At 34.9% G+C, this 24,733-nt stretch overlaps 2 protein-coding genes and 1 long non-coding RNA gene across 3 annotated transcripts; 1 reads left to right on the top strand and 2 right to left on the bottom strand.

Annotated features, from left to right (window-relative positions):
• Positions 1–2,208: 2,208 nt before the first annotated feature.
• LOC108127260 (facilitated trehalose transporter Tret1-like) lies at positions 2,209–3,884 on the top strand. Its single transcript, XM_017244199.2, has 6 exons — positions 2,209–2,282; positions 2,343–2,572; positions 2,637–2,767; positions 2,824–3,155; positions 3,213–3,625; positions 3,684–3,884. The coding sequence occupies exons 1-6, from the start codon at positions 2,213–2,215 to the stop codon at positions 3,882–3,884; spliced, it is 1,377 nt and encodes a 458-aa protein (XP_017099688.2). The 5' UTR covers positions 2,209–2,212.
• Positions 3,885–8,635: 4,751 nt separating this feature from the next.
• On the bottom strand, positions 8,636–9,307 carry LOC108127272 (uncharacterized). Its single transcript, XM_017244212.3, has one exon. It carries the CDS (start codon positions 9,305–9,307, stop codon positions 8,636–8,638), a length of 672 nt encoding a protein of 223 aa, XP_017099701.2.
• Positions 9,308–17,472: 8,165 nt separating this feature from the next.
• LOC138925958 (uncharacterized) lies at positions 17,473–18,001 on the bottom strand. Its single transcript, XR_011442223.1, has 3 exons — positions 17,754–18,001; positions 17,624–17,697; positions 17,473–17,556 (listed from the first exon to the last, which is right to left on the bottom strand). It is a non-coding gene; the product is annotated as an uncharacterized lncRNA (long non-coding RNA).
• Between the last annotated feature and the right edge of the window lie 6,732 nt (positions 18,002–24,733).

Raw genomic sequence — 24,733 nt, 5'->3', positions numbered from 1 at the left:
TTGGGAATCGCAGCCAAATGAAATTATAAACGAATCCAGGTGTTGCAGAACCGGATACAAAGGAATATAACAAACTGCCCCTAGTATGTGCGCGGGAACACTCTTCATAAAGATTTGAAGCTACATACTGTAGAAGACCAGATTGCACAGTGGTCCGGCTTGTATGTATGGGGAGAGCGGCCAAAAATACTTCTAGTTGAGGTAGGGACTGGAAACTTGGCACAAAATATTTATATTTTTATTCTAAAATAATATGTTAAAATCAGCCAGATCGGGCACCTATATCATATATCTGTCATATAACTGATTGATCGAAAATGCTATAACTTTGGTGTTTTTACAGTTAGAAAGTTCAGTTTTTGTACGAGTACTATATTTGACAAAATAATACCAAATTTCACAAGGATCAGCCGACTATATCCTATAGCTGCCATATAAATGTTTGATCGGAAATGACCCAACTTTTGTGCTTTTTAAGATAGATAGAAACTTCGTACAGATTCTATTTTTGGTCAGTTGATTCAACCTACCAAATTTCATAGGGATCGGCCGACTATATCTTATAGCTGTCATATAACTGAATGATCGGAAATGGTTTTGGCAGAAATACCAACTTCGGTGTTTTTGAAGATAGAAGTTTAGGACTTTTTTTTATATTTTGTATTGTAATAGATTGGTTCAATAATGATAAGGATATCAATAATTTTCATAAGGATCGGCGAACTATATCTGATTCTTGCGACATATATCCGTTTTTTTCAAATTGAGGTTAGGTTACCTTTTTGTAATTTGTAAGCCGCACGGCACCTTACGGCACTTGAACTAAACTTTCTTATATTCTTAAAATGCTTAAGAATATTATACCAAAAGATTTGTGAATGCCAAAGTGTGCCATCACAACTAAAACTCTAACCAAACACAAAAAAAGACAAACTAAGAACGTTCACAATTATGTACTAAATACAACAATGATTTACACAAAACACAACAAATACTACATATACTTTTTATTGTAAAAAGAAAGTTGATACCTTTCTTTAAAATATTAATAACTTCCATGGCACAAACACTTGTTTTAAAAATGTTTAATAAGCTTTTTGCGGAGAGCTTCACTTGCACGTTGCTTACGCTGCAATACACAATGAATATCATGCTATCACTTTCGATGCTATTCTTGAAGCGGACAGACAGATTAAAACAAAAAGATGAATAAATTCAAATAGCTAGACCAATTATAAATAAGAATTAGTACATTTAAAGTCAAAATTTGGACTTTGGTTTTTTTATTTTTGGCCTACGGGCTGGACCACTGTGGATTGGTAGGCACACAATCCGATATAGTGAAAGACTTCTAAGACACCGTAGCCTACTTGCTAGAAACATACTTCCAGCTAGACCTTTGAGACGCCTTAAACGACAAGGCTTTGCCAAAACAATTAGGAGCCAATAAGGCTACCATACCCATGATGTAATCCTCATATTTGTATTGAGGTTTGATTAATTTTTTCATTTTCTATCCATGTGTTGTTCAGGTACATTTTATGCTGTACCGCTTCTTCACTTAATAAATAAAAAAAAAAAAAATTACCTTACCTTTTTTTTAATTTTTAATTTTGTTCTTGTTATTTCTCTTATTGTATGTACTCATTTTATTTACCGTTATAAGGAGCCCCATTGCTATCGCAAAGCTTAAAGTGGTTGCGGTATAATTTCTGACTCCAATTAGTTAGCCTACTTCTGGGATGAACTTTTAAATAACATATTTCACCATCTCGATATTTAAATAAACAGCACGCTAAACAGAGACTCCTTACTGTATTTTATAGGTTATTATACAAAAAAAAATTATTTTATTTTGAAATTCAAAGTTTAAAAAGCCAAAATACCATTATCTAATACTTTATTACCAACTCCCCTAAAATATAAAAGCAGCTCCTTTTCGTATCCTTTATGAATGAATCCTGTTCAAATATTTCAAATTTTATAAATCACAATCTTTAATAAATTTGTCTGTTGGAAAATCTCAGAATAATCACTACACTAATTCTTCTGTGTTGTGATAAAAGAGATTTGTTGTTAAACACACAAACACTGAACCCTGGCAGGTGTTTGCTTTCCCCGAGTTTTTAAGGTCTTGACTTTATATATAAGGAGGCAGTAGTCGTGAAAAGTAGCTTTAACTTCTGTAATCTCCTTGGGTAAACTACGAAAAATGGCAAGCATTTTGAAGAGTCGCTTTTTGAAGCCGCAAACTCGTTACCAATTTTTGGCCACAATTATTGGTGAGAACCAACCACACTTGATCCTTTATCCTTTAAAAAAATAAAAAACTCTTTATTAAGTGAATATAATAACTTTTGCTCATGGCATTGTGTTGGGATGGCTTTCGCCGACCTTGACTAAAATCCAAACACCGGACACCCCGCTTGACTTTGAAGTTAATATCGACGAAATATCCTGGCTGGGCTCCATGCTGGGGCTAGGAAGTTTGTCTGGCAACTTGGTGATTGTTTTCTTATTGGAAAGAGCTGGTAGGAAATTTTTCCTATACCTGCTAGCTGTACCTTACGCTGTAAGTATAAACATACATTTTTTTTTTAAACCAATAAAAATATGGTTGCTTTTTCCCCTAATAGTGCCTTTGGATTCTGATTTACTGTGCCTCCAATGTGTACTTCCTGTATGCTGCTCGATTTTTAGGTGGATTTACTGGAGGTGTGTCCTACGTAGTATTACCCATATTCATCAGTGAAATAGCCGATACTAGGTAAGTGTTTTCCCTGTTAAAAAATTTATAAAAAATCATTAACCAGTTCATTAAAGCATCCGAGGGGCTCTTACTTCAATACTGATGCTATCGGTGAACCTTGGGATATTAGTTGGCTATATTGCTAGCTCCTACCTCGACTACCACGTTGTTCCCCTAGTGGTCTCCTTCCTGCCTATTGTCTACTTTTTGGCAAATTTAATGCTGCCAGAATCAGCTCCATATCTTTTAAAGACAAACAAGCTCACTGCAGCTGAAAAATCCTTCAGGTACTACAAAAATCAAAGAGGTGACAAGCAGAGTTCAATGGAAACTTTTGAGGAATTGAGACTAGCAGTTCTCTCCCAAAAGATGAATGGTACTTCGGGAATCACATTTAAGGACTTTGGTAAGACTTTACACGAATTTTGGGGTTTGGAAAATTACTAATTAGTTGGTATCTCAGTTACAAAACCAGCTCTTAAAGGGTTCGCAGCCGCTTTTGTTCTTTGCACCGGATTCGAGTTCAGTAATGTCTTCAGCTTCATGAACTATATGTCGGATATATTCGCCAAGTCTGGATCGATTCTGGACGTTGACACCTGTACAATTATTATGGGCGTTGTACAAGTTATTGGAGTTTATACGTCTACCATATTTGTGGATATCGTAGGCCGAAGGTTGCTGTTGCTGATTTCCACTCTGGGAGTGGGAGTTGGTTGCATTGCCTTTGGATGCTTTACATACTTTGGAGAACTCTACGATCTTCACGACTTTAATTGGCTTCCATTCGTGCTGATGATTTTCATTATTTATGTGGGTAACGTCGGTATAATGGGACTTTTTTTTCTGGTCGTTTGTGAAGTCCACCCAGCTAAGGTAATTTTTTTATGAGCTTTTAAAATAAATTTAAATTAATTTCTTATAAAAATTTCAGATTCGATCTGTCGCCACATCCATTTCAATTGCTTTTATGGGTATCCTTGTCTTTGTTACGTTAAAGCTATTTCCTTTATTACTCCACTTTTGGGGCATTTCCGCCACAATGTGGTTCTCTGCCTTTTCTTGTTTGGTGACTTTTGTTTATATTTTATTTTTGCTCCCAGAAACCAAAGGAAAATCCATGGTTGAAGAATAAAAATATATGTAAAGAAAATGAAATAAATGCAATGAAACAAATTGTCTTTTCTTTTTATTGGTATCCTTGCAGAAGGTATTATAATTTTGGTCAAAAGTGAGCAAAGCAGTGAACCAGACATCTCCGATATTTTCCGAATAGTTTTCTTCCTTTTAACTATTTTATTTAACTGTTAACTCCTTAGTTCCATTTAGTGGATTACATAAAAAGATAAAAATGGAGGAATCGGCGCGGAGTCTGCAAAATATATGTATTTATACAATTTTGTTATAAAGATGTGCGGTAACTTGTAGAATTGAAAAACTTAATGCACTTAATTTGAATCCGCTTTTGAGTGACAAATTCAAGTACTGTCAAAACTTTTTAATTGCATTGGATGAGTCTTGCAATAATACGGACAAACATAAGTCAATTAATATTAGCTCCTAGAATGGTTAACCACAAGTTTCAAATTTTTTCAGATATTACAAATCATCTCAACAACTGGAACTACTTGCTGCCAAGTCAAAATAATGACATTTAAACTAATGTGTTCCATCGAGAGATTTAAAAAAAAAATTGATGTATTTTTATTTGACTTATGTACAACACTGAAAAAAGTTGTTGATAAATTTAATATCACTTCCTATGTTTTCACTAAATTTAAGACACATATTACTTTGTTAATGAAGAATTTTGAAAACAGTTACAATGACTTCGACGATATAGAAAAAAAGGAACATATTTTTCAATATGGACATTTTCAATATATTGGCACATATATGGCACATATTTTTAAAATATTTTTAAATGGACCAAGGTCCTGACTTCCAATTAGAGCTGTGTGACCTTTAATACGATTTTGAACCGAAGTCATCCAGTTCTGGAAATGGGAGGTGGCAAAAAAAAAACCAACACTCAGAAAAATATTCCAAGGATGTATTCCATGTTCGGCAGCACTTATACGAGTATTTGCTAGATGGCTTTTCAACGTTAAAGCGCACAAGAAAGGAAAGCTAACTTATGAGAATATTATAAAAAAAACAATATATTAGAATAAAAAATCTAAAAAAAAGCCCCAAGCTTTTATCTTCAAATATACTAAAGTTGGTATTTTAAGCAAATACCATTTCCGATCGTTTAGTTATATGGCAGCTACAAGATACATATAGTCGGCCGGACGGCCGTATATATACATATAGACGGACATACTTATATCAAATCAGGAGTTTGTTTACAAAATAACACTGTTAATAGTTACGACCGTTTATATAATTCGTTTAAATATTTAATTCGGAGTTTTTTCTCTCCGTTTAGCGAAAACTAGCGTGTCACCGTTAAAATTTACATACGTATTATGATAATATAATATGTCTGTAATACATAATATGTACAATATGTCTGTATGTTTGTATATTGGCAAATAAGAAAACTCCAAGGAAAAAAGTTCATACCAAATTTATTTTAAATACTTGAAGTGTTATGAGTTTGTTTTTCTCAGCACTACGCAAATATTATACCAAATAAAAGATTACCGCTTTTCAAACTTAAAAAAATAAAAAAAATTCAGACTAGGAAGCTCTGACGCCCGCAGACATTTCACCAGAGTGACATTCAATTGCGAGTGTTATCAACTCGGTTAATCATAAAAAGGGTTCCCTCTGTCTAGTCGGATTTAAAGAAGAGACAATTAATTACCTGACTAGTGATAAGAAAGAAAATGCTTCTGTCGCCGTCGGCGAACTAAGTCTTACAGGTGTAGAGTATGTCTAATGTTATAAATGTTTAAGCGTGTATAAAACAATTTATGCCATCACCAAATTATAGATTTATATGAATATATTATATAATTATTCTTTTCATTGTTAAAAAAAATAGTGATAAATGTTTGTTTCGAAATTAACGCAGCAAAATTCATATTTTCGGAATCATATTTTATTTGGAACACTGGAAAAATATTTACAGTTACATGAATAAATCTATTAAAACAATTTAATTTGAAAACTTTATAAAACGAAAATTAATAATTGTGAAAAATCAGAATTAGTAAAATATATAAATGAAATTAATAACACAACTTTTTTTGTTTAAGCTGTTGTTAATATTAGTAAGATATAGAATCTCCCTTTCGTTTTGCAACTAATTTTAATCGTCGAGGGATCAAATTTACTAGATTTTTAACCTTACCAATCTTATAAGGTAGTTAATCTTTTAGAAACGAATGTCCCGAAAATCCTCAATTAAAGAAAGGAGATGGTTCTGACTTATAGCTCCAGACTGACTGACCAGCCCAATAATGTAATAGCTTTTGCCCCCAGAAATGATTTTTTATACCTAGTAGCATCATATTATAATGCAACTCCTCTCGTCAAATCTGTTGTAGCAGCTGATTAGCTACTGCCAATTCCAATTGTGCCTTTATAAGCATCTAAAAGCTTTGTTAGTTGCTAGAGCACCAATATGTCGCTTCGTGCGTGCATCGACTCTTGGCGCCGCACCCTACCGATTATTTTGTGCTTATTCTTTAGGGAAATATATTGCGCAATATATAAAAATTTGGGAAATAAAGCATGGAAACACAATAGATTGAATTAAAAAAAAAAAATTTATCAATTCTCTCAAAATCTAAAAAAAGTCCCAAACTTCTATCTTCAAGAACACCAAAGTTGGTATTTTTACTAAACACCAAATACCATTTCCAATAGTTCAGTTATATGGCAGTTATAAAATACAGTCCACCGAATGTTATGAAATTTCGGATCAGGTCGGATCAACTGACTGTACGAACGTTCTGTACGAATCTGTACAAAGTTCCAAGTTTCTATCTTCAAAAATACGAAAGTTGGGTCATTTAAGATTGTTCAGTTATATGACAGCAATAGGATATAGTCGGCCGATCTTTATAAAATTCGGCATGTCGTTTTTTTTTGCTAAAAAATAATATGCAAAATTCAGTCACAAAATTCATGTACAAAATTCGAACACTTTAACTCTAAAAACACCTAACACCAAAGTTACAGCATTTCCGATCAATCAGTTATATGGTAGCTATATGATATAGTCGTCCGACTTATAAGTCGTATAGACTTATATACTGTGTGCAAAGGAAAGAAAGTGTGTGTTAAAAGTTTCAAGTCGATAGCTTTAAATATCTAGTAGAGACTAGTTTGCGTATGTCTGTATTTACGCAAACTAGTTTCTCGGACAGACAGACGGGTAGACGGACATGCTTATATCAACTCAGGAGTTTGTTTACAAAATAACACTGTTAATAGTTACGTTAATTACGTATATGTATATAATTCGCAGGAGTTTTTTAAAAGAATATAAAAACGTACATATGATAACAAACAAGAAAATTTCAAGGGAAAAAGTTCAAACTAAAGTTATATTAAATGCTTGAAGTGTTATGAGTTTGTTTTTCGCAGCACTACGCAAATATTATACCAAATAAAAGATTACCGCTTTCAAACTTAAAAAAATATAAAAAAATTCAGACTAGGTATGTAGCTCTGACGCCCGCAGACATTTCACCAGAGTGACATTCAATTGCGAGTGTTATCAACTCGGTTAATCATAAAAAGGGTTCCCTCTGTCTAGTCGGATGTAAAGATGAGAAAATGAATTTCCTGACTAGTGATAAGAAAGAAAATGCTTCTGTCGCCAACGGTGAATTAAATCTTGTAGATTTAGATCTTGTCTTGATGGTGTAGAGCTCCTGACTGACTGACCAACCCAATAATGTAATATCTTTTGCCTCCTGAAATGACTTTTTAAACCGTGTATAGCACCTTAGCATAATATTTTAAATGCAACTCCTATCGTCAAATCTGTTTATTTGACGAATCCGATTATTCTTGCGCAATACGTATCCGCAATAAGTATCTGGAAATTCTCATTTAAAATTTTTCCCAGGTTGGCACAACTGTCAGCCACTATTCTGTCAATTTGTATTGCTATGTGCCATTCAGTTTGGTCACGGCGTCATTAGGAACAAGTCAACCTTTTGTGTGCGTTGCGAATTAGTTTTGATGTCTTTAATGCTCTCAAAACGGTATCCACGAAGTGGTAATTTGAGTTTTGGAAACAGGAAAAAGTCACACGGAGCCAAATCTGGAGATTACGGTGGTTTTTCGATGATATTTGTTGAATTTTTGTTCAAAAACTCGTTCAGCAAACTTTGTGTGCTGGTGTATTAATGTGGTCGCGCTGCGACTTTCCGCATACCTAAAACATCAACCAAAATATAACGAGCGGTCTCATGAGACATGATCCTTTCTTGGGCTATCTCTCGCAAACTCTAATGACGATTTTCGAGCACCATTTCCTTTATTTTGTCGACTTGTAAACCGAACAGCTTGTAAGTCTACAACCTAGACTTGTAAGAAACCAAATGTTACGTCGCAGCAGAGAAAATTCTAATTTATTATAAAACCGAATAAAGAAAAACTGTGTTTGATTGACCTCTCTAGTTGCCATCTTTCTCCCCCAATTGGAACACTAAACACTAAACTAAATTTTATATTTATTTTGGAAGCAAAAGCAGTTGTAACTAATCGATTTTAAAATACGCTAGTTCTGAAATAAACGTACAATTTAAGAATGCTTAGTCCCACTTGAAAAGGACCCGGGTCAATGCCACGTGAAAGCGTGGGAAATGTTAAACGTAATGAAGTCTGGCCGTCTGGAAGGTATAGGAGCTTATTAGATCAAATCTAATTTTTGCTGCATTCTGGACTGGTTTCTCGTGCAATCCTAATCAACTGAGACTTTTAAATCCTCCAGCGACCGGTGGGGGGTGGTGAAAAAACTTGGACATTTGGGACACTGGATTCAAGAACCTGTTTAAGAGTGTTTTTGGGTGACGACTTTGGAGTCCTTAGAATTTTCCGAGGCGAGCCAGTGCCTTTTGTAGGTCTCTCCGCCTTCCGGGGAGACAACGGCAACCTTTTGGCCCCTTCCGGCATGACATTGCTTTTATTCTTCTTAATCTTGCGCCGGGAGCTGGCTTGCTGCTTCGACTTGGAACTGGTCTTCTTGACCATCCTTGGCGAAATACAAGATTGCGGGCTTCCCTGGGACATCCGCTCCACTAGTTGGGTTATCACCTCTCTCTTGCCCGGCTGCTGCACCTTGACGGACAGCTGCTTCTTGGTCAAATGGGAAGCGGTGATCGTGTTGGGCGGCAGCGTGATCCCCGATCTGGGGGTTTCACAGTAAGGCGACGAGACCTTCATCGGACCCAACTTGCCCTTGTCCACTTTCGGCATCCCTGGGAACTTCTTTGTCTCCGCCACGGCAGCCTTCTCTTCCATCATCTTACGCAACCCAAGAGCTCCGCGGTACATGGCCTTCTTTTGGTTCTCTCGGATCGCGGCCCGCTGGCGGTCCATCATCATGTCGTAGATGGACAATATGGGTGTATTTTTCAAAACTGATTCCATTTTTTGTGTATAAATATCAGAAACTGAGCAAAGCTTTTGAAATATGTGTGCTATCTATTGTGTTACCGAAATGAAAATGAAAACTACTCAGTAAAAATAAAATGTCAACGGTTTTGAATTTTTTTCACGCCTACTTCAATCTTTAACTGCCTGATATTCCTGAGTATTTTTCAACGATACTATGACTCTCTATGTACCATATCTATATCAGTGCACTATGGGGCTTTTGACCACTTTACGTGGCATTTAATCATTTTTTAAAAGTTCTCTGATTTAAATAAAATTTGTGGGATTAACAAATCATCAAACTGTTATGCCTCATAATCAAAATATTAATTATTATTATTATTATTATAAAAGATAGAAAAGTTTACAAAACTAGACTAACTTAATGGTATAGCGCTGGCTACTGTGGCCTTCGGCAATATGAGTTGATAGTGCTTAAGCCTAAGGGATGGTTGAATGTTGAGGGATATGTACATCTGTGTCTTATTAGTAACTGTTATTTATGTATGTATTCTGTACATTATTCTTCTTAAATTAGGGAACTAGCCTTACTAAATATTTATATTCATATTTTGTGGTATAATTGTGTTGTTTTTAGGAAATGTAGTATTTTTTTAATGTTTTCTGGGTTTAGATCATTGAGAAGATGTAGCGGGTTGGAGTTCTGGAAGATAGTTTGTTTTGTTTGCAAGAGAGGTGGACATGTGTTTAGTATGTGGTGTAAGGAGAGGTTGCCTTGACAGAAAGGGCAAGGTGGTGTTGGAATTTGGTTCAGATAGTGTTGGTGGGTCAGGTTGGTGTGTCCTAGACGTAGACGGGTAATTTTAGTTTTAGAATTCAGATTTAAGTTGTCTTTTTATATCTAGGATTTATATTGGATGTAAAGATTAGTGGGCTTTTGTTAGTCGACTTTGCTGCTTGATCTGCTAGTTCGTTTCCGGCAATGCCTGCATGGCCAGGAATCCAAATTAATTTGATTTTTGGGGCCAGCTGGGTTATTAGTGATCTTATTTTATTTGGATAAATATTATTATTGTTTGTATTTCTAATAGAGTCTATTGCTGCGAGGGAATCTGAACAGATTACATATTTGCCTTTTTTGTCTTTTATAATTTTGATAGCTTCAAGAATGGCGATGATTTCGGCTGTTAGAACAGAGGAATATGGTGGCAGGATTCCACATTTTAGGATGTTTGTTTCCGTTGTAATGGCGTATGTTATAATGTCGGTTATTTTTGATCCGTCAGTGAATATAAAGTTGTGTGAATTGAGGTTTGATTTTGTGTCTTCGTATATTTTCTGGTATGTTTCTTTGGGTGTGTTACTTTTTTTATGTAATCTTATGGATGTGTCTATAAGGTTGGGTAGGTCCCAGGGTGGCTTGAGTTTGCTTGGTGTTTGTGGTTCGAAGGGTAGATGAAATTGTTCACAGAGGTTTATTATACGGTCTATAATTGGTGGATATTTCCTTTTAAGTTTACTTTGTTTTACGAATTTGTGTATTGGTGTGTCTTTGGAATAAATAAGGTTTTTACTTAGTTTGGCTGTTTGCAGATCTCGTTTTAATTCTATTGGAGGGATATTGGCTTCTTGTAGGAGGTTATTTGTTGGGGTGGAACGAAAGGCTCCGAGCGCTAGGCGAATGGCAGAGTTTAGAGGCGGTTTTAATTTGTTTAGTGTTGTTTTGGGTGCGTGTCCGTATAGGAATAGGCCGTATTCTATTTTTGCAACAATAGTAGCTTTTACTACGTTGATTAATGTGTATGTACTGCAGTTAAACTTGAGACTGGATAGGCATTTAATTATATTTAGTTTTTTGTGAAGTGCAGGTATAAGTTTATCTGTGTGTGTGTTCCATTTGTATTTGCTGTCTATATTTATTCCTAAGATTTTTAACGAGCTAACTGTGGGGATTTGCATGCTATTGAATGTTACGACACAGGTGCAGTTGTGCTTTTTGCAAATGTGGAGGTGTTGGCATTTTGATAGGGATAGGGATGCCCCGGAGTATGAACCCCAGTTCTCTATGTCATTTAAAAGGTTACCTAGGTTAAAGCTAATATTTTTATTTTTATTAAAGTTAATTATTAGAAAATAGTCATCGGCGTATGCATTAAATTTGATTTCCTTGTGTAAGGATATTATATCGGACAATTTGTTAAAAGCTATAAGGAATAGTATGACGGAGATTGGGGAACCTTGAGGGATTCCATTGGATAAGGGTAGTGTGTTGGATCTGTGTTGACCGACACGGATTATTATTTTTCTGTTAAGCATAAAATTTCGGACGTAGTTTATTATTTTTGGCCCAGTTTTCCATTCCTGAAGTTGATCGATTATAGAATGCACACCTACTCGGTCAAAGGCTTTTGAAAAATCAAGAGTGACGAGTGAGCTGTGCTGGTGTGACTTCGATATGAGATAGTCTACGTAAAGTAGACTGTCCGAAGTCGATTTGCCCTTTTTAAATCCAAATTGGTTTTTATTAAGCAGATTGTTGTAAGTTACAAACCACCAAAGTCTTTTGGCTATGATTTTATCTAGTGTTTTTGCTAGGCAACAATTGAGGGAGATGGGTCTGTAAGAGGTAGTTTGGGTTTTGTCACTGTTTGGCTTCAGGATAGGAATTATAAGGCTGGTTTTGAAGGCTTGTGGTATGTGAGTGTCGAATATTTTGTTAAATAGGTCTGTTATTCTGTTTTTTGTAGTATTGGAGCTATTTTTGATCATTTGGTACGAGATTCTATTGAGTCCTGGGGCAGATCCTTTAACGGTTTGTAGTGCTGACGCTAGTTCGAGGTTTGAAATCTGTTTTTCTATGGTTTGAGCTGATGGGGAGGGGGTGTAGTCTACAGTGTTGTTTCTATATTTGTTGTTTTGAAATTGTTCTGGGAAGTTCATGTCGTCTGATAGATTTGAAAAATGTTTAGCAAAGATATTGGCAATTTCGTTATTAGTTGTAGTTACTTCGTTGTTGTCTGGGTTTGTTATGGCGTGGATTTGCTTGACTGGGTTAAGTCCGCAAAAACGTCTTATATTCGCCCATATTTTGGATGAAGGGGATGACGGATGGATTGATGAAGTGAAGGATCTAGAGGCTTCATTTTTACTATTTTTTAAGGTGTATCTAAATTTTGCATTTTTACGTCTGTAGTCTTTGATGTTTTCTAGTGTTATGTGGCGGTTGAGTGTATTCCACGCTTTTTGTTTTTCTTTTTGTAGCTGGTCGAGTATTTTGTTCCACCATGGAACCCTGTATGGATGGATATTTGGTGAAGTTTGTGGGATGGAAAGATTTGCGCTAGATAGAAGAATTCTGTTAATTTGGGCTGCTTCTTTGTTTACGTTTTGAGAGGTTGGGTATTTTACGTTTGATTGCTGGGTAAGAAGGTTGTATTTTTCCCAGTTGGCCTCTTTTAGCTTAAAGAAGGGTCTGTTGAATTTTTCTGTATTGGTTGATGGAAATAGGGTGATGATAATAGGAAAATGGTCGCTACCATGGAGGTCGTTCAGTATTTCCCACTTAGCGTGGGGGCCAAAATTGGAGAGCAGAATGTAAGGTCGATGTGTGTGTAAGTATTGTGGGTTGAAAAGTGAGTGGGGGATTTGTCGTTCAGTAGAATAAGGTGTGCATTGTCAACGAATCTTTGAGTTATTTTTCCTCGTGTGTTTGTTGTTGGTGAGCCCCAGGAAGGATGCCATCCATTGAAATATTAATTAATATCAGCATATGATAGCATAAAAACTGCAAAGTCAGCAGTTGCATCCAAAAGCACATGCGCTAAATTCATTTGTAAAACATCATTTGAAAAAAAAAATAGTAATGGACACCATGATACAATTATACAAGGTAGTCCATTCCATAATACAATTATACAAGGTCAGCACAATTTTTCATCAGTACGTGTTCGTTTTTTGACGTGAAAGGTTGCCCTTGTGCAAATAACTTTTTTTAATGTGTGCCGAAAACACGTAAATGGTGTAAAATTTGTGAAAGCGCCAAAGTGTTCGGAAAAAAGAAATCTATGGGAGGAATTGTTGGAGTGCAAACTAGGTGATCACTCCAAAATTTGCGAAACGCATTTTAGGGACGCACAGTGGAAGACGGCCACAAAAAGAGGCCACAGTTTTAAAAAAAGGCGGTTGAACGACGATGCTGTTCCACAGAGAGAGCCTGATCTCTGCATTACAAAATTAGGATTCGGTAATTCTAGCACTCAAACGGAGTAAGTTCAACGTGTTAAGTTAAAAAATTCAGATATAATATAATACATGAATGTATTTTTATTAAAGGAACAACATATTAGAGTCAACAATGCTTAAAGAAAATAAGAGCCTTAAGCAAAGGAACCATGAAATGGAGAAAGAAATTTTGTCTTTACGCCAGCAGCTGGAGGAATACAAGCAATTGGATGTGTCTCTTAGCAAAATTTTCACGGAGACCCAATTGAAAATATTAAAGAACGGAGGAAAGCGATCACAATTTAACTCCACAGACATTTCTGCTGCGATTTGTCTGCATACAGCAGGGCCACGTGCGTATAACCATGTATACAAAAAAGGTTATCCCTTGACGAGTCGAGCCACGCTGTATAGGTGGTTAGCAGAAGTCCCAATTAAAATGGGTACCCTGGATATTGTCATTGACCTTATGGAAAATGAAGAAATGCTTGACGTGGATAAGCTATGTGTTTTATCTTTCGACGAGATGAAAATTTGTGCTAATTTTGAGTATGATAGCTCAGCCGATGTGGTGTATAAGCCAAGTAAGTACGTACAAATGGCTATAGTTCGTGGGTTGAAGAAGTCATGGAAACAGCCAGTTTTCTTTGACTTTGAAACTCGGATGGATGCGGATACCTTGAATGACATTGTGAAGAAACTCCACAAAAGAGGTTATCGAGTAGTAGCCATCGTTTCTGATTTGGGACCTGGAAATCAAAAGTTATGGAGACAGCTGGGTATATCGGAAAGTGAGTTTTAAATAGTTTGAAGTACCAAGAGTTTGAAGTTGGTTAGAAACCACTACATCGATAATGGATTGTTTATCAATGGTAAACATTTAACAAAGATGACAGTTCAACAGGCAATAAGACACAGCGCTAAGTCTGATCTGTCCATCTTATTTAAGATCACCGACAATGTTGGCTCGCTTGGTAAACAAAAAGTGAAGCTGGCAACTCAATTGTTTTCGAACACAACAGCGAGTTTCATTAGGCGATGCTACGAGTTGGGCTTTGATATCGAAAACGCATGTGATACCGCAGATTTATTTAAGGACTTGAATGATTGGTTCGATGTTTTTAACTCTAAATTCTCCTCATCAAACTCCATCGAAACGACACAGCCATATGGGACACAGATAAACATCCAAAAGCAGTTTTGACTAGAGTAAGTGAAATGACGCGCAAGGATATTGTTGGCAAAGCACATATGCTGCCATTTCAAAAGGGAATTTTGGTCAACAATGCTTCGCTCGACGGTCTACTTTTATATTTGACAAACAAATACAATTTGGAATACATTCTTACAAGTCGCCTTAATCAAGACATTTTGGAAAATTTTTTTGGAGCCATGCGAGCACGAGGTGGACAGTTTGACCATCCAACTGCTCTTCAATTTAATTATAGGTTAAGAAAATACATAATAGGTATGACACTTAAAAAATAACTAATACTGTCTAATGTTTAGCTTTATGTTTTAGCAATGTGTTTGCCGTGATTGTTTTAGGTTTGTCTTGTCTTTTGTGTTGTCACATGTGTATCATGTTTTTATTTAATTAAGCAGCCATACAAATCGAGAAGAAATTTTGGCCCTTAATATGAGACCAAGCTCCTAAGGTATTTTCAGGATATTGATGAGTCTCTTACCAAGGGCCTAATTTTGTTTCTTTTTGTGTGGTTGTTTTATTATTGTTTATTAATATTTTTATTTCTTGATCAGCCAAGAATACTGAATTGTTGTCAGGAAATGGAAACGTACAGGAAATGGACAATACGGATAACTGGCTAAACATTGATTTTTCTAAGAAAAACGACACTGACAAAGAAAACGAACCTGAAGATTTTCTTAAAGATATTAGCAACAGGGAAGAAGAGTACAGCATGGACGAGCTCACAGAGGATGCGATGGAGTACACAGCGGGCTATATAATTAAAAAATTGAAGATTTCCAATGAGCTGGCGGAAAATGGAACATTCACTTATCTGGATGAAGTTTCTCGGGGAGGGCTCATCAAACCAATTCGACATCAAACTGTCGAATTTACTAAAAAACTAAAAGATCTTGAATATATATTTGTAAGTCACATTAAGAAACAATTTACGTTATCTAAAAATGTCAAGGAGACTTTATTATTAGCCGCAAAAAATTTAATATTAATTTAAATATAAAAGAATTTTATTTTAAGATTAGAATATACTTTAGAGTTAAGAATTTAAGCAAAAGATTATTTGTACAAAAACAAAAACAGCGCCTAATATGTAATTCAAATTAATTTATTAATTTAATTAAATGTAATTTAAATTATTAAAAATTAAATTATAACTCAAATCAAACTCTTTTTTTATAGCTGGAAACTTTAATTCCCTTGTATCGTGTAAGGGTTAATGGACACATTTATAGTCGTCTCGCTCACACTACCATGATTAAAGAGGGTGATATACCCTTTCACTCGCACTCATTGTTTTGATTATAGAGGGACTGATGTTGCTGACGAGACTACCTTGTATAATTGTATCATGAATTGTTTCATGGTCCATTCCACTGACATATAGTCGGGTTTGGTCCCTTTATTTCAAAGTGTCAAACTGAAAGGTGATTTTGTTTTCATAACTTTAACCCTTAAGTGGTCAAGCAAAAAATGACTTTTTGCTATTATTGTCGCAAGCAAGAAAGTTTGTGCATGTTCCAAAGTGTATTGAAAAAAGAGCTTTGTGGGAGCAGTCTTTGGGCTGTACCCTTATTGAGAGCTCTAAAATGGAAGTCGTTATCAGGCGCAGGACAGCCACTGAAAAGAAGACGACTTAATTCGACTGAAATTTCAAATCACTACAAATTTAAAACACATATTGTTAATCGCCGCTGAGCAGGTCGATATCGATATAAGTGTAAACATAAAAAAATTTTGTTTTAAGATACGCATACACATTAGAATTAAAAACTTCAACAAAAGAATTGCTGTCCAAAAACAAAAACAAAGAATAATGTCAAACTCTAAGCTTATTAAAATAAAATTATAAACACTACAACTCTTGTCATAACTAAGAAAAACTTTTAGCCCCATGCTCCGTGTAAGGGTAATCAAAGTACTGTATAGCCGTTTCACTCGCACTATTCAACGCTTACTATGTTAAAATTAAAATAAGGCACTTAAGTCAACGAATGGATTACCTTGTATAATTATATCATGATGGACACTCATTTCACAGGTTTGTACTACATGTTAAGTGTATTAACTGTTTAAATTGTGCGAGTCTATACAAAAATTTTGTCATTTTATAAATGCACCTTATGCTGAATTTTGGGAAACAAATTTTGGAAAACAGCAAAGGCTGTTATTCTTATTGTGCACTTTTCCCCACTATTGGTTCAATTTGAATTTTTCTTAGATAACCTCACTTTCTCCAACGCCGATTAGGTCGCTGCTTGGAACAGCGAAAAGGGACCGGCTGAGCAACAAATGGCTGTACAATGTTTTTTTGAACACCATGCAAATATAAATGTGGATAATGGAATTTTGAAAGAAAAAAGCCACCAATTTGTAATGGAAGTAATGGAAAATACGGGTCTTCCAGTCCGCTATTTTGGAGAAGAAGCGTCTGAGTCTCGAAACAAGCTGTAAAAATAAGACAGGCTTCACCACTGGCACAGCCGATTACATTCCTTCACTGATGTGTTCAACAGAGCTATGGATACATCAGATTCAATTATTTCGTCCCTTAATTTATCTAGACGCGTAAAAAAAAAGAGGGTTTCACTTCCAATTGAAGTAATTGAGATGCTTTCGTGCGAATACGTAAATAATTTTTGTCTCGAAGATTACGAATTTGACGATTCCAGGTTTTATTTTTTAGATAATATTGATATAGAAAACGAAATAAATGAATAATAAGATTAATACTACTTTATGAAGGAATTTTTCTTTTTCAACTTTTATAGGCATTTATATGAAAAACACTGAAATCCGGTATTTTAAAGTGATAGTTCCCAGGAAAAGCGTTATCCGATTTGGTTCAAAATTGCTATATCGTATTAAAAAAGCAACAAATAACAGCTCCTTAAATTTAATTAATTTATCTTCACTTTTACCCGATCGTTCCTATGGGAGCTATAGAATATAGTTTCCTGATCCGAACGATTTCCTGGTCCGATTTCATATGTGCCTGGGATCAAATAATAACGATTGGTAAAGTTTCACGTCAATATCTCAAAAACTGACCGAGTTATTAAATAATGCCACAAAAACACGTCAAAAAACCCATGGTGCAGTGGGGGGCCAACTCTCATTTTCCGTAGCACGCGTGCATAGGGTAGGAAATTCTGCTGCAGCGCTGCCGGCACACTGACAGTGTGAGGCATCTCAATTTTTTTAGAAGCTTTCTCATTTGCTTTATTTAACTAATTTGACAGCCCAAACTTAAAATGTTTCCATTGAGACAAATTTTCTCAAAAATTTGGGTTAGAAAAAGTTTGCTCCATAGAAAATATAGATAGAGAAGCGTAGTTTTTCATTTGTTAAAGAAATCTAAAATCTTATTTTAATATAAAATACGCACATAATAATATTGCCCAGTCCAACTTTTGAATTCACGAAAAACGACATAACAAAGTTTTTCGTTCAGTGAATGCCCTCTCTCTGGTTTTTTGCTGCTTAAATATTAAATATGTGGCCGTTTAGCCATAATTTATGTAAATTTAAAATAAATAAAAATAAAATAAAAAATATAAAATATGTATAATTTATATTATAACTTAGTAATCCAAGTCAAGTTTCGCCGAGGGAACCAAAAACACCGTTATACAACACTAGAGAGCTTTCCGATAGCCAGATTTCTGTTGCCGATAGCGTACAGGGTGGCTCATGTAAAAATCAAGTTTGATGACAGAAAACGAAAACGAGCATTCTCGGTCTTTCTGGTGACGATCGCCGACTGAAATGGACGTTCCTAGGGACAAGTAAAATAATAACTACCAGAATAATCATAGTCACCGGCACACAGACACTTAAAAATAAAACAAACAATATAAGAAATTGGTATAAAACAGAGGTCGGCACGGCCCAATCTCGGGGGCATAGGAAATTTCTCTGCCCGAGCTCTGCCACACACACACAGTATACATGTGTGAAACGTCATGCACACAGCCTACTTTCTGCTATTCGTTACTAACACTAATGCGGTAAAATCATATCAATGTATTGGGGTGCCGATCACTGGTATAAAATAATAAGTTTTATTAACAAAAAATATAAAACAAAAAGATATGATAAAAATAAAAAACTAAAACAGTAATATACTCTAAACAGTAATATAAAAACGAATATAAAATGAAATGATATCAAGATGATTCTGATCAAGAATAAATATACTTTATAGAGTCGTAGTTGTCTCTTTCACTGCACATTTCATTTTTATTCACCTTAGATTGAAACGGAATGTTGTAAAAATTTTTCTGATATTTTATAAAGACGAAAAATTACCCGATTCTTCCGATATCCCGATTAGCCAATAATAAATTGTTTTGTTGTTCCCTTTCAGAGTTAGGTTAAGTTTATTAAGAATTTCGGTGATGTCCATTGTTATCAATTTTTGTATTCAGTCGAAAAAAATAATTTATCTTGAAAATTAAACAGCCGCTTCAATTTATTCATTTTCTTTTTAATTTCTTAATAATTTAAATTGAAAGGTCCATAACATTAACCAAATTTATGTGCTTTGAAAAAACGGCCACGTGGTGTATACCCATAAACCCTTTCTTATTTCCTTTCATAACTTTTACTCCACCAATGCATACAGAATTTAATTTTTTTACAAAAAAAAAAAGAATTTTCATCGATCGCTTAAAATAGAATATCTCCTGTTACACTGTCATGCAATGAGACAACAGTGAAAAGCTCCTTAAAAGTACCAAATCATCATCAACCGTTTTGATGCAAAGAATGAGTTGGCAAATAACATTTATGTCAGTACTTTATTCAAGTGTCAAAGAAAAAAAATTTCAATTAGCCAATCTATTCTTTGCCCCGGAATGTATTATTTCTCTTATACTCAGTCCTGTGTGTTGTTGTAGACTGGGCCAAGGGAACACGTTTACAGTTTATGTACATTACATGTACTTAAAAAATATTTTATTTAAATCTAAACAAGAAAGGAAAGCTAACTTCGGGCGGAGCCGAAGTGTATATACCCTTGCAGTTAAAACCGGATATATATCGCAAACATCGGATATAGTTGGCCGCTCCTTATGGGAATATGAATATATAATCCAATTTATTACAATACAAAATCTAAAAAAAGTCGCAAACTTCTATCTTCAAACATACCAAAGTTGGTATTTCTACCAAATACCATTTCCGATCGTTCAGTTATATGGCAGCTATTAGATATAGTCGTCCGATCGTTATGAAATTTGGTAGGTCGGATAAACTGACTAAAAATATAATCTGTACCAAGTTCCAGCTTTCTATCTTCAAAAACACGAAAGTTGGGTCATTTCCGATCGTTCAGTTATATGGCAGCTATAGGATATAGTCGGCCGATCCTTACAAAATTTGGCATGTTGTATTATTTTGCCCAAAATAGCGCTCGTGTAAAATTTTAACTCTCTAACTCTAAAAACACCGAAGTTATACCATTTCCGATCAATCAGTTATATGGCAGCTATAGGATATAGTCGGCCGATCCGGGCCGTTCCGACTTATATACTGCGTGCAAAGGAAAGAAGGGTGTGTGCAAAGTTTCAAGTCGCTAGCTTTAAAACTGAGAGACTAGTTCGCGTAGAAACAGACAGACAGACGGACAGACGGACAGACGGACATGCTCATATCAACTCAGAAGGTGATCCTGATCAAGAATATATATACTTTATAGGGTCGGAGATGTCTCCTTCACTGCGTTGCACACTTTTGACCAAAATTATAATACCCTCTGCAAGGGTATAAAAACAGAAAATCTAAAAATATAACTCAATGTAATTTTTTGCAGAAAATTAAATTAATTCAAAGGTACTAATTTGTAAAATATATATTTTTTCGCATCTTATAAAATATGAAAGTCATAAGATTATATTTTTTTGTAAAATAAACATGAAAAATAACTTACATTTTTTAAATTAAAAACAAGATTTCTTTATTCTTTTTTACAGTCGCATTTAACATATGTACATAAGAGGGTGGTCCGATAAATACTTAGCCTACAAAAGAAAAACGAAAATTTTGGAAAAGTGCCAATTTATTTTTCAACATAGTCTCCTTTTAGGTTATACATTTAGTCCAGCGATGCTCCAACTTTTTTAACCCTTCTAAAAAATATGATTTTTCAAGGTCTGCAAAATAGGCCTCCGGGGCATTGATGACCTCTTCATTTAATCGAAATTTTTGCCCGGCGAGTGACTTTTTCATGTTAGGGAACAAAAAGTCCACTGTTTCGACTGTTCCTTGGTCTCTGGTGTATACTAGTGGATCCACGTTTCGTCAACGGTCACAAAACGGCGCAAAAACTCCTTCGGATTGCGTTTAAAGAGCGTCAAACCACTAACCATACAGCATATAGACAACCCATTTCATACAACGAAAATGGACGCAAAAATTTCTTGCGACAGGCCCCAGCAGGCCCCAGAGCGGATTTCTTACGCTCTCATACGCTCATGGTTCGTTCATCTTACGCTCATTCTCTCATTAAATGTTTTCTGTTTCTCAGTCTCTAAACGGAGCGCGATGAAGAAGGTTGGCCTGCGCTTGGTTGATCTTCGTATGTATGCGTGTCACACATTCACATACATGGGTGTATGTGTGCGTGCGATTTCGTTTCGAAGCCAGCGCACAAAATTTTGATTTTTCTTACTTTTCAGGCTTGCTACCCTAACAAAATTCGGGTATTCGTTATTTGATGAAATGACGAAAGAAATTATATTATTTTTTATATTCTATTTTTTATTATTTCAGCATACATTTTTAATTTATTTAGGAATAAGATTGAGTGTTAGTAGTAAAATGTTTTCTGTATATATATTTTTACGAATCATTAAAAATCAATATACTGAGAATATGTCAGAGTATATTTCGGTCGGAGTCACTTAAACAAATTCGAGCGGCGACTTTTTAAAGTTCCAAAATATATAAGGAAATTATTAAATTAACGACAATAATTTAATTAAATCTCACAATAACCCAAAATAATAACAAGTGCCTGAAAAATTGTAAACAAAAAAGGTAAACAAGTCCATGAGCTGTTTTCGGTTCTTCACCCTCCCCTAAAAATCATTCCATCGTTAGAGTAGGCATGCACAAGCCTCTTGCAAAACAACAAAAACTTAAAAGCAATCGGCGTTTTAAGTGACTCCGACTGAAATATACTCTGACACTTTCTCAGTATATTGATTTTAATGATTCGTAAAAATATATATACAGAAAATATTTTACTACTAACACTTAATCTTATTCGTAAATAAATTAAAAATGTATGCTGAAATAATAAAAAATATAATATAAAAAATAATATAATTTCTTTCGTCATTTCATCAAATAACGAATACCCGAATTTTGTTAGGGTAGCAAGCCTGAAAAGTAAGAAAAATCAAAATTTTGTGCGCTGGCTTCGAAACGAAATCGCACGAACACATACACCCATGTATGTGAATGTGTGACACGCATACATACGAAGATCAACCAAGCGCAGGCCAACCTTCTTCATCGCGCTCCGTTTAGAGACTGAGAAACAGAAAACATTTAATGAGAGAATGAGCGTAAGATGAACGAACCATGAGCGTATGAGAGCGTAAGAAATCCGCTCTGGGGCCTGCTGGGGCCTGTCGCAAGAAATTTTTGCGTCCATTTTCGTTGTATGAAATGGGTTGTCTATATGCTGTATGGTTAGTGGTCAAACACTGCTCTGAATTGGTCTCTCGGTTACTTTCTCATCCTTTTGAAATGCCTACCGTATCGGCTATCTCGCGCACCTTCAATCGGCGGTCTCCCAATACGAGGTCATGGATTTTGTTTATATTTTTCTCTGTACTAGCCGTTTTTGGGGCATGACTCATCAAATTTTTACAGTAGTCGTCCAAAAAAATATTCTAATCGATAGTAATATCGATAACCGATTTGGAATACCTCAATCGTTGTGGCTAAGTATTTATCGGACCATCCTCGTATGTATGTATGTATAATACACACATAGTGGAATTGGAATGGAATTCGAAATTGCATTCAACATCTTCGGTATGTCTTCGGTTACTCTAACGCATTTCTCTGAAAGTCAGAACATGTAAGTGCGAGTGAATTCACGAATATCATTTTAGAATATTAGTTAGAATATTTTTATTTTCAAGAAACCTTAATCTCAAATCTCGAAGCCTTCAATTGAAAGCAGGTACACATCAGAGAACTGCAACAATCGAGTACAAGCTATGGGCGAAGCAGGCTTCGATCAAATCGTTTGATTCATTTCGTTGAACTGTTGCTAAGTCAAAATTCAAGGCATTTTTACTCGAGTAAATTTGTTTGATTTTAATCATCTGTTGTTTACTCAATGTATTATAAAATTTATTTACATTTTGATTATTTGATTATTAAGTTTTTCTATTTATTATAACTTATACATTTTCCTATTTATTTTTATTTTAAAAAAGGAATATAAAAATATTACACTATCAACAGAGCTAGGTGCAAGTTAGAGGTCTGCATGAATAGCTAAAAAACGACATTCAAATGCACAACGTTGAAAATGAATTGAGTGAGATAGAATGCTGAGACGAAAATTAATGAATGAGTGAGTGCGACTGTGTAGGTCTCACTCGCACAACATTTGGGGGATGAAAACCGAATTGAATGAGTTAGAGTTACAGTTCGCATTCGAATTGTTTCGAATGCATTCTAGAATGTACGATACAACTATGCATATTTGCCTGTTTTTTTAGACGCTGATAATAAAATAATTCAAAAGTGGAAGTAAGTCATTGTTTTGTTTTCAAAAATATTCATTATTAAGCTGTATATTTTATGTTACATATTTTACTTATATAAATGTAAAAATATTTTCAATATTTGTTAATAAATAACTTTCCAGCACAATTTTTCCGTTAAAAAAATGTTGTAAAATAATTTAATTTGGAAAAACTTAAGAAAACTAAACAAAAAACACTAAGAAAATAATAATAACAGTTATAACCATAAGTAAAAAACACTTTCATCATAATTCACCTTTCGGTCATTATTAAAGAAGTATTAAAGAAGCGTTTTGCGCAACAGAAGAAAATAAATGAATGCATAGAGTGTGTTAAAAACCATTCGAGACATTCGGCTGCATTCCTCATTCCAAAAGCACTCTTTTTACTACCCACCCCAACTCACTCTGTTTCAAAGCTAAAGAATGCCCATGAGTTACAATGCTCTCTCACTCTCTCACTCCCTCTCACTCAATTCGTTGTGTCTCTTGCACTCATTCATTCTATTCCATTCGAATGTATTCTATGGCTGAGGCAATAAGAATGTATTCTTGCAGACCTCTAGTGCAAGTCTATCACGCTTCTCTGTTATTACGTTTCCAGCTAATGAAGAATACCTCTCTACTGCTGCACTACTGGCTGGTATGGAGTGTAATTTCATTGCAACCGTACATATATTCATATCACATCCTTGGAAATTTCAAATTGTTTAACATTTCAACAATTTTTCTTCGCTTGGTGTTTCTTCTGCCTTAAATGCTGATTTATTGATTAATTTTGAAAAGAAATAGGCATCGCTTGAGGTTTTTATTGACTGATTCAAAGAATCAATATTGGAACTGTAGGTACTACAGGTTTTGCTGTGTCCAAATCAGCTGTTTGCATTGATATAGCAGGAGAGTACAAAAAAATGAGAGTACAAACAAAGGCTTACCTTTCATACCTTATCAATGTTTTCTAAAATATTTTGTTTAATGATTGCTGTAATATCATTGGGATTTGGGCACAAATTTTCCTTAATTTTTTAAATTGACGGAATAACAAAGTCTGAAGTTTCTTAAGAATAACTTTAACATGTTCGCAAACTTCTACTAATGACTTTACTATGCCTTTATTGATGTTAAATAGGCGTAGGTAGACTTTCCTCATTACATGCCAAAAACGCCCAATTGTCATTAATAGGTTTTAGCATCCTATAATGTGAATTCCATCGAGTTGGGCATTGGTTTTTTAAGGACGTTGGCAAAAAGTGCTGCA

Source organism: Drosophila bipectinata, chromosome 2L (assembly GCF_030179905.1).
Source record: "Drosophila bipectinata strain 14024-0381.07 chromosome 2L, DbipHiC1v2, whole genome shotgun sequence".
Lineage (NCBI taxonomy): Eukaryota > Metazoa > Arthropoda > Insecta > Diptera > Drosophilidae > Drosophila > Drosophila bipectinata.
This window is presented reverse-complemented; position numbering and strand designations above follow the sequence as displayed.